This window comes from Grampus griseus (assembly GCF_964374135.1).
Source record: "Grampus griseus genome assembly, chromosome: X".
Taxonomy (NCBI): Eukaryota; Metazoa; Chordata; class Mammalia; order Artiodactyla; family Delphinidae; genus Grampus; species Grampus griseus.
This window is the reverse complement of record NC_138999.1, coordinates 51,764,247-51,775,180: the sequence shown is the minus strand read 5'-3', so window position 1 is coordinate 51,775,180 and position 10,934 is coordinate 51,764,247. Positions and strand designations below refer to the sequence as shown.

At 35.3% G+C, this 10,934-nt stretch overlaps 1 protein-coding gene across 1 annotated transcript; it reads right to left on the bottom strand.

Moving 5' to 3' along the window:
• Positions 1 to 34: 34 nt before the first annotated feature.
• On the bottom strand, positions 35 to 1,307 carry LOC309840063 (NADH dehydrogenase [ubiquinone] flavoprotein 3, mitochondrial-like; the record flags this gene model as incomplete). Its single annotated transcript, XM_082682059.1, has 2 exons — positions 35 to 328; positions 1,260 to 1,307. The coding sequence occupies 2 exons, from the start codon at positions 1,305 to 1,307 to the stop codon at positions 35 to 37; spliced, it is 342 nt and encodes a 113-aa protein (XP_082538185.1).
• Between the last annotated feature and the right edge of the window lie 9,627 nt (positions 1,308 to 10,934).

Here is a 10,934-nt window from a genome sequence, read left to right as displayed (position 1 = left end):
AAAGACACCGAAGGTTAAGATTTAAGCTGAGCTCTCAGTGGCGAGGTGACTCTCCTCCTGAAGAGGGCTGAAGCATCCTGAACTTCGAAAGCTCCAGGTTTAGGTCCAAGAATGTGTACGTGCTGTAATCATGATGCTGGAGATTCTTGTAGGTGGTGTTGTCAAACAGCTCAGCTGGGGTGGCGGCTGGCGTGGACTTTTTTGGTGGACTTTGCTTCTTGGGATTCGGTGGCAATCCCTTTTCATTCTTTCCTGATTCTGCAGAGAGAGAAACTGTAGAAACAAGTCCTCGAAACACTCCTGCTTCTAGGAGCACAGTCTGCTCCTCCTTGCCGCAGCAGAAGCGAGGCTGCTATGGCCATGACTCGGGCGCGGGCAGGGCGACCGGCCAGGCGGATGCAGGTCGCACCGGACTGACGCGGCCACAGCGTGCTCAGGACAGTTGTTTTTTAATTCCTCAAATAACTGACTCACAGCCTGAATGATATCAAGGGGCTGACCCATTCATCCAGCTATATTAACTTTATATCAGGGAGAAAAGATCAAGCTAAGATGGTTAAAAAACTCCTGTGTTTTAGATTTAGAGTTGTGTGTCTTTGGAATGATTTAATAAATCCTCCCACAAAGACTTCACAATGTTTTCTTTTCCCTCTAAGTACATAGCTCTATTTTAGCTTGGGGGGAATAACTTTAAAAATGTATTTCTATCAGGCTCTGAATATCAGCCTCCAATTTGGCCAACATCAGACCTAGAGCTCCTTTAAAAAATCCTTTCAAGTATTTAAACTAAAGTTTTACCTATCAGGTGACTCAAAACCAAAACCAAAAACTAATCATGGATGCAAAAGTTGTTCCCAAAGAGGGTGCAAATGTGAAGGCTTCCCAAGATCCAGACCCACTCCCAAGATAGCCAAAAGAAAGAAAGACTTAACTCCCTAAGAGCTGGCAATTGTCAGTAGGACTTTAGTTGCAAATAGGGTGCAACACACATTTTTGTCCAGCCACATTCTTGGGGCCTTGAATCTGACAGTTAGCCACCTGCACATGCAAGAACCAATACTTGCATGTCCCAACACGTGGAAAGCCAAGTTGAGTCCTCAGAGCACAAAATGAGAGATAAATAAGAAAGCAATAGCTGTTCCCAGGAGGAAAATAATCAATGGGTACCCCGCAAACCAAATTCACAGGAGTTACAAATTAAAGAACTAATTCTTCAATTTTTTTTGCTAATCTGAATTTGGGAAAGAAAAGACTTTTACCACACTTGCTAACGGGTCCCCACAGGCAGAGATATGAAAGGCTGACATCGTAAGAATTCTTACCTACTGACAGCTGTTGCCAGAGGTCCAAGATCTCTGACTTCAGCTTCTGGACCAAGCAAGGTGTCTCCAAATGATGGAGTCCCTTAATAGTCACCAGAAACTCTAAGGGAGGAAAAGTTTTTCCTCGACCCTAATAGGGTCCCTGGCTGGGTTTGACAATTAAACTGACAAATATAGATTAACAGGTAAAATGCCTACAAATTTATTCAGTATAAGTTTCACATGAGCCTGGAGACTTCATAAGGAAATGAAGACCAAAAGAAACATTTAGACATGCATATTTTATGCTATGTTTGATGAAGAATACACAGTCAAGGAGGAATATTATAGGTTAAAGAGTATGATGTAATTGTAGTAAACTGGGGGAGTCTTGGCAAAGCTGTTCTTGGTGTCCCTTTGTCTTTGGAGCTATGGATGTTCCTTTCCTTGTAGTGTAGGGAGGGCATTGCTCACATGAGGGTTTTATGTCCTGTTTCGGAGAAGTGGGGGGAGTCAGAGTGACTTCCTGCTTCTGCAACTTTATCAAACTTTTTCAGCTTAAAATATTCAATATGGCAAGGTGCCATATTTTGGGATAGCACTTCCTGAACCCCATCACTCTCCAGTTAATTCTTTTCTGTTTTGCCCCTTATATCATTGGAAACTTCAAGTTGATCTCCTTTTCCTTTTTTTCTTCATGAGCCACATTTAAATGCATGGCACTTCACCAGATTTAATCAGCACTTCCCACTGTATTCTGAACACATTTACGGTGTACATTTAATTAATTTAGTTTCATCTTCTTTGCATCATTTGATAGTTGAGGATAAAGAAGAATCTCTATCCAAAACTTAAGCTTTTTTTGGAGTTAATTACTAAGAATAGCAACGTGTTAATAAGAATCGCCTTTCCCTGTCTTGGATGAACACATATGACATACATATGTATGTATGTCACAACATTTTTAATAAAGGCGAACTTGAATTTCATGAGATATAAATGATATCAAATGTTATATAAAATGAGTTTCTGAGTTAATTAGGGAAAGAAAGTAACTTGAGTAAACATTATGGAAAATAACCTAGGACACGTTAACTTAAAAAGGCTGTTTGCTTACATTTTGTGGCTATCTGTTTGTCAAAATTAAGACTTTAATAAATACCATGTAGAAAGTTTCTGGCACCAGGTAGAATTTTGTGATTTGGTTCAGTCCTACCTCTTACCCTTCAAAGATTTTTCTGAATGACTAGTTTAGAATGCATCTATGATAATTTTCCAACTTTTTTTCTAGAAAAATTCTTAATTTTGGAATCATACAAATTTTTCCTCTGTTTCCCACTTTAGTATTGATTAGTACACACATTCTTATTCATTACAATATGTTCAGTGTGAACTCAAAGTCACAGTTTATTTATTCTCCTTCAGAATAAATTAAGTATACAACTCTTTCTGTGATATTCTTTTGTTTTCATTAAAGAACATGTATTTTTATACTTGTTAAAAGAGTAAGGAAGACTTTATTCAGGATATTTGCTATCGTTGTCAAGACTATCAAAATAAAGGAGAGAGATCAGCCGCAACTCTGAATATAGCTAAGACAACTGGGGATTTATAGCTAGTGAGCAGAATGAGGGGATCATTAAATGGAATATTACTAAAATAATACATTAAGGGTAGGGGATTTCTTCCTAAACCAACTTAACAGGATTAGTACTAAAAGAAGGCCAGGGTGATCAGATATCAAGGGTGGGGGATCATCTCTAAACTGACTTAGCAGCATTTTTGCTACAACTGGACTAGGCAGGCCAAATACAGGGCCCAAGGATGAGGCCTAGTTTAAAAAAGGATTCAGAAGAGTCTATCTAAAGTCTAGTCAATGGCAGAGCCTTTGTCAGTTCCTCCTCTTGTTCAAGGACAGAAGAGAAATTCTTTTTTTTGAACAATACGAGTTTTTCATTTGGTCACCTTTCATTCAGTAAAGGCCAGCTGAACTATCTGTTGGGACTTGGTAGTAGAGGACATTTGCTAGATAGTGCAAACCCCCAGGCATTTCAATGATGTTGTAGGTTATGAAAAGAAAGACAAAGATTAATGGCTAGAGCAGACTATAAACTCATTTTCTGTGTCCAGAGGACAGCCAGTTGAGATTTCTAGATGTTGGGAGAAGATTTCCAGATATTAAACTTCTGCTCACAGATCTTCTCTAGAAAGTCCTAATAAGGATCTGAGCAATCCGGTTTTAGTTATTAATGATGTCAAGTCAATGGAGAGGGAGAAAAATTAGTAACATTCGTTTGGAGTGTTGTATCTAGATGTTGGAGGAAATTAGAGGAATTGAGGATTTGGTAAGGAATAGCAAAATGTGCAATCCAGTTTATAGGTAGACAAAAAAAAATATGAGCCTCAGATCATAAATTAGTGTGTTTAGGAAGAAAGGTATCCTTAGACTTTCTATGTTTTGATTAAAGATTTTGTTTTTCTCCCCTATAAAGCAATATATCCTAATTATATAAAAAGTTAAAAATTAAAACAAGTAGAAGGAAGAAAAACCACTCATAGTTCTGCATCACAGAATCACTATTTATATTAAATTTAACTCCACTGTATTTTCTCCCATTCTTTAAATACTTAAAATTTTTCCTTTTTACATAAGTATGATTATAATATAATACAAATTTATCTTTTTAAAATTTTCTCAAGTTGGGACTAGGCATTTTTCAACATAAATTTAATAGCTATAGGATATGATATTGAATTAATATACTAGAATTTACTTCAAAATTGACCTATTGTTGTATATTAGGATGTTTTATTCATTTTCTGTTTATCATAGTGTTTAGAAATCTGTAATTATTTAGACTGTTTTTACCACATATCGTGTTAGGAGGGATCCAAAAGCACTGTATTATAAAAGTAAGGTACAGTCTTCACTGCAGAGATAAATCACAACAAATTGGTGACAAAAAAATTAGTCATAGCATAGAGAAAATTGTTTTACTGTCCAGTTATTAGCTTTAAAATATTATGGTATAAAGTTGAATGCAAGGCCTGTAGATACACATATTTCTTACATTGAAATCACTCAGTAAACAAAAAAAACAGTACTTATGGTCAAACCATTTGGAAAAGGACATTTCTGAAAATTGAAAAAAATTGATAAAATAAATCAGACCGTAGCACTGGCTAACACAGACTTTCTTTAAAATATTGATAGTTGCAGAATGCTGTCTGGGGCTTATATCAAAATTCTTTCACTTATATGCCAATTATAACTACACTTACTTGGGCCATTTGACATTCATCATCTGGAGAGACTTCTAAGGTAATTAACTATCCAAGTATTTGTTTATTTATAGTCTATTTGGTTACACAAAGGACCTTCAAATCTGCTCTAGGCCTCTTTTCTGCTAGACTTATGCAGCTGCCTAATCAAAGCACTATATTAGGCAAGCAGAGAGAAACTAAAATTCTTGGAGACCATCATTTTTACCCTAATTAAATAACAGAAAAGTACATACATACAGAATAAAAAATAGAGGACCAGTAAACCATACAAGGTGGCCTGTGATAGACCGCTTAAAATCACAAAGAGTACTTATGCTTGCCCAGATTACCTTCAAGGAAGAGGATTTATTATTAAATTGCACAGAAAACTTAGGTATCATGGGAACCATTTTGGCAACCATCTAGTCACCCTGGGCCTAAGCAGTTCTAAGACTAAGCTTCCTGAAGAATCAGAGTTACAGTAGTTCATTATCATCCATAATACATACATAGCTCATTATCTTGTACTCTGTGTTTATGGGTTTACCTCCTTACTGAACAAAGTTTCACATCAACCCACCATGTGGGAGGATGAACTCCCTCATGCACATCACCTCAGATAACAAATCCTGGTTGTCAGATTTGATGAATTTGACACACATGTGACAAGCCTACAAGGCCCTCTATGATCTGGTGCTTGATTGCCTTCTAAATATAGGTTGTAATGTTCTCCTCCTTGCTCACTTTATTCTAGCTAGTGGGCCTTTCTGTTCTCTAAAACACTTTCACACCAGCCTCAGAGCTTTTGCATTCACTGTTCCAATTGCCTGGGATGTATTTCCACCAGATCTTTCTATGGCAGACTCCGTTCACTTCAAATGTAATTTTTATGGTCCTTTGTAATACTGACTACCCACATCACATCTTTCTCTTTTCCCTTACCTCTCTTATTTTTCATAATTCTTATTACAACCTGATATTATATTATATACTTGTTTATTTGCTTATCAGTCTGTCCCTTCACTAGAATATGAGCTCCTTGAGAGCAAGGACTGTCTGTTTGGTTTACTGCTCAGTTCCCAGAAGAGATATGGAACAAAGGAATGTCTATCATTTGAAGTTCTTTACAAATTGTAGTACTTGCTCGTGGTGAAGTTATTCATATGAATATATACTTACTTACAAGACCTTTGACGAAGACTATCTCCTCAACCAAACTCTAGCCAGGCTCCTCTGAGTCCTCTTATCAACTAAACCTCAATGTTGGCCTATAAAAACACTTGAATAAATACTAACATAGTTTCTAACAGCTCCAGGTTACATCCCTAGGATGACTCTTGTCCCCCTTAAAGTGCCTACTTGAGAAAACAAAAAGCTTCTCAAAGAATTTACTGTTTTTTTCAGTCAAAACCTTAAAATGGAAGACCTCTCTCCAGATCTGTGTGGGAGGGAAGGAATCTAACTTCAAGAAGTACCAGTTAACCAATCCAGATAGATTTCACATGGATTAACCCAATCCTTTCCCTTTTTTTGTAATTTTTCATTTTCCTAACTCTATTAAGCCTCTATTCAATCCCCTTTCTATTCCCTCATTCTCTTTTTAAAATACCCTGTTACCTCTGCACAAATCAAATTTGAGTTTAGTTAACACTGGGCTCTTTTATTTATTGCAATACTATATTCATAATTTAAAAGACAATCTCTGAAATAAATGGTGCTGGGAAAAAAATGGATATTCACTGTAAAAGAATAAAACTACCACTGTATCATACCACTCACAAAAATTAACTTGAAATGGGCTAAAGACTTAAATGGAAACCATAAAACTTCTAGAAGAAAACAGAAGAAAAAACCTCCTTGAAATGGGTCTTGGCAATGATTTTTTGGATATGACACCTAAAGCTTAAGCAATAAAATCAAAAATAAACAAGTGGGACTACATCAAACTAAAAAGATTCTGGACACTAAAATACATGATCAACTAAAAGAAAAGAAAATGTATGGAATGAGAAAAATATTTGCAAAACATATATCTAATAAGGAGTTACCATCCAAAATATACAAATAACTCAGTAGCAAAAATAATTAAAAGAATAAAAAATGGGCAAAAGACCTGAATAGACATTTTTTCAAAGAAAATATATGAATGGCCAATAGGCACATGAAAGGTGCTCAACATTAGTGATAATTATGGAAATGCAAGTAAAAACCACAATATCTCCTCATGCCATGTTAAAATAACTGTTATTAAAGACAAGAAATAGCAAATGCCAGCAAGAATGTGGAGAAAAGGGAACGCTTGTGCACTGTTGGTGGAATTGTAATTGTTACAGCCATTATGGAAAATAGTATGCAGATTCTTCAAAAAATTAAATATAGAACTACCATATGATCTGGTAATTTCACTTCTGGGAATATATCTGAAGGATATAAAAACACTATGTCAAAGAGATAGCTGCACACCCCCATGTTCATAGCAGCATTATTTACAATAGACAAGACATGGAAATAACCTCAGTGTCAAATGACAGATGAATATATCTGTCATAGGTACAAACTCATAGAAAAAAAGATCAGATTTGTGGTTAGTGGGGTGGGGAATTGGGTAACAGTCATCAAAAGTTACAGACTTCCAGTTATGAGATGAATAAGTTCTGGGGATATAATGTACAACATGATGACTATAGTTAACATTGCTGTATTAGGATATTTGAAAGTTGTTAAGAGAGTAGATTCCAAGAATTCCCATCACAAGGGAAAAAAATGTTTTTTTCTTCTTTTTATTTTTGAGTTTTTTTGTATGTATATGAGATGGTGGATGTTAACTAAACTTACTGTGGTAATCATTTCACAATATATGAAAGTCAAGTCATATGTTGTACACCTTAAATTTATGCATTGCTATATGTCAATTATATCACAATAAAACTGAGAAAAAAAATCTGTCCTTACCACTTTAACTAGAGTCTAGGTTTTTTTTATCTTTGACACCTTTTATAGAGCAAAGCATGTATATTTTAGATAACCTTATTCCTATTATTATTGGCAAAGTGAAACTATAGAAGAATATCAACTTTTATATTAATGTCTTTTCCAAAACAAAATAAGAAGTCATATGTAATTTTTCTGGTTTTTGATGCAATAGTGGAAGAACCACCTTTCCAAATAAATTGACATTGGCTTAATTTGGTTTAAAACATATTCTTAAGAAAGAAAAAGTAGTAAATTTTTAGGAATGCAAGAATATTTCCCTGCACACTTTTTTTTAGCATGAACTGTTCCAAATTTAAAATACTGAAAATGTCCTTAACTTCCTGAATCCTGAAAGCGTTGTTCTTGGCTCAAAAATATTTTTAAGGGTTTTGAATCCTTGTTGATTTATATAACATTGTGACAGGTTTAAATTCCTCAAAATACATGTAGAGGGCTTTGTTTGCTTTGTTTTGTTTTGTTTGGATCTTCCTATACTTTTTTAAATTCCAACATTCATCAAAAAGAAGCAGGCAGACATAGAATAAACAGAGCAACACGTTATTTAAAGCCAATGACAGCAATCAGGGCAAATGACACAAGAGACTGTAAGAATCAGCTAGAAATCCCTTACCTTTATCCAATTTTCTCTTTCTCTATGTTACTTGAGATTTATGAACAAGGGGAAATTTACTCCCTGTGTAGATTGTTTAAAACATTGGCAAAAGAGAGCATGTGAAATAACACATACTGAACTATCCAGTAATATACCTACAGTGCATTTTCCTAATCTGTCACATTGGTGCATAATCAAGGTGGCTTTTATAAAGAAAATTATTATGGTATTATAAATTTTTATGCCTACAGTATTAGCCATTGTCAAATACTCTTGACTTTCTTCCTCTGAGCTTTCTTCCATATTCTTGACATTATTAGATTTTTAGGTCATATATGGTATAAACAAAAGACTTGGCTTACACAGCATTGTTGGAGAGCTAACTTTAAACAGAATAAAGAGTTCCTATTATATCTACCTGAATATTTTGGGTAACATCTCCCAACTATTGTCCTACCAGAGTCTTTTCTTTACAATTTTGAGTTATATAGCCCTTTGAAAAGCAAACACAGCCATTTTGTTATCTATATTGTATTGTTAAAATATTAAGTTTCAGAAAATTTTGTCCGAATCTGACCATTTAAAAAACTCAAAGTCATCCTTGTCTATATTAAACCTCAAACTGAAATTATGCCTTGCAAAAGTTTTATATCTCCTTCCGTTATTATTTTTTAACATCTTTATTCGAGTATAATTGCTTTACAATGGTGTATTAGTTTCTGCTTTATAACAAAATGAATCAGCTATACATATACACTTTTAGTTTGGTTCCATTGTTTTTAAACTTCTCACAATAAAACAGAATAAATAACATTCTGATATGACACAGGAAGAGCGTTTCCTTTGACTATATTTTAGGAAGTAGCTAGACTTGTGTTGCTGAGCAAGACAAATAAATGAGACCATCATATTGCTTTAGGTTAATAACAACAATTACAGAGCAACTACCCCATAGTAAGTGCCACTTGTTAAGTAAGTGCATAAAGAAGTAATGAGATCTTGATAACTGCTGCATTGGGAAAATAACTTCTAAAGAGATGAAAATAGCAACACTGAATTCTTTGCAATCAGTTGCTAGCTCTCACTTGCAGTCAAAGATTTACTCCCTACTGGAGACAAGGCCAAAATTTGTGGCTGGTCAATTACAAGAAACTAGCAAACATTTTAAAATTCTACATTTCTAGAACAAGCCACATGGACAACAAAAAGTAGCCAAGAAACTTGACCTGAGCCTTTAGAAGGCTTTATTTTGCCTATATTAAAAGGTGATTTAAGGGCTTCCCTGGTGGCACAGTGATTGAGAGTCCACCTGCTGATGCAGGGGATGCCAGTTTGTGCCCCAGTCTGGGAAGATCCCACATGCCGTGGAGTGGCTAGGCCCGTGAGCCATGGCCGCTGAGCCTGTGCTCCACAACGGGAGAGGCCACAACACTGAGAGGCCCGCATACCACAAAAAAAAAAAAAGTGATTTAAGAAATGAGTTACAATTACAAAGCTACAAATATTAAAACAGTATGGTACTGGTGTAAAGATAGATATATAGATCAATGGAACAGAATAGAGAGCCCAGAAGTAAATCCATGCATTTACAGTCAACTGACCCTTTAACAAGTGTGCTGAGAACACACAATGGGCAAATGATAGTCTCTTTAATAAATGACGCTGGTAAAGCTGGATATCCCATGCAAAAGAATGGAATTGGATCCTTATCCCACATCATATACAAAAATCAACTCAAAATTGATTACAGACTTGAGCATAACACCTGAAACAGTAAATGACTAGAAGAAAACATAGGGGAAAATATCCTTAATATTAGTCTTGACAATGACTTTTTAAATAAGACACCAAAAGCACATGCAACAAAAGCCGAAAGGCAAGTGGGATTGCATCAAATAAAAAAGCTTCTGAACAGCAAAGGAAACAATTAACAGAATGAAAGGTAACCTACAGAATGGGAGAAAATATTTGCAAACCATATATCTGATAAGTAGCAAAAATTAAAAATATATAATGAAATCATAACTCAGAGTAAAAAAACCCAGAATATACTGATTAAAATATGAGCAAAGTAACTGAATAGATATTTCTTTAAAGAATACCTCCAAAAGGCCAACAAGTACATGAAAATATGCCCAACATCACTATTCATCAGGGAAATGCAAATCAAAACCACAATGAAATATCATGTCACACCTGTTAGAATGAGATATCAACTCACACTGGTCAGAATGGCAATCATCAAAAAATCTAAAAACAATAAATGCTGGAGAGGGTGTGGAGAAAAGGGAACACTCTTACACTGTTGGTGGGAATGTAAATTGATACAACCACTATGGAGAACAGAATGGAGGTTCCTTAAAAAACTAAAATAAAAACTACCATACGAACCAGCAGTCCAACTACTGGGCATATATCCTGAGAAAACCATAATTCAAAAAGAGTCATGTACCAAAATGTTCATTGCAGCCCTATTTACAGTAGCCAGGACATGTAGGCAACCTAAGTGTCCATCAACAGATGAATGGATAAAGAAGATGTGGTACATATATACAATGGAATATTACTCAGCCATAAAAAGAAACTAAATTGAGCTATTGGTAATGAGGTGGATAGACCTAGAGTCTGCCATACAGAGTGAAGTAAGTCAGAAAGAGAAAGACAAATACTGTATGCTAACACATATAAATGGAATTTAAGGAAAAAAATGTCATGAAGAACCTAGGGTTAAGACAGGAATAAAGATACAGACCTACTAGAGAACGGACTTGAGGATATGGGGA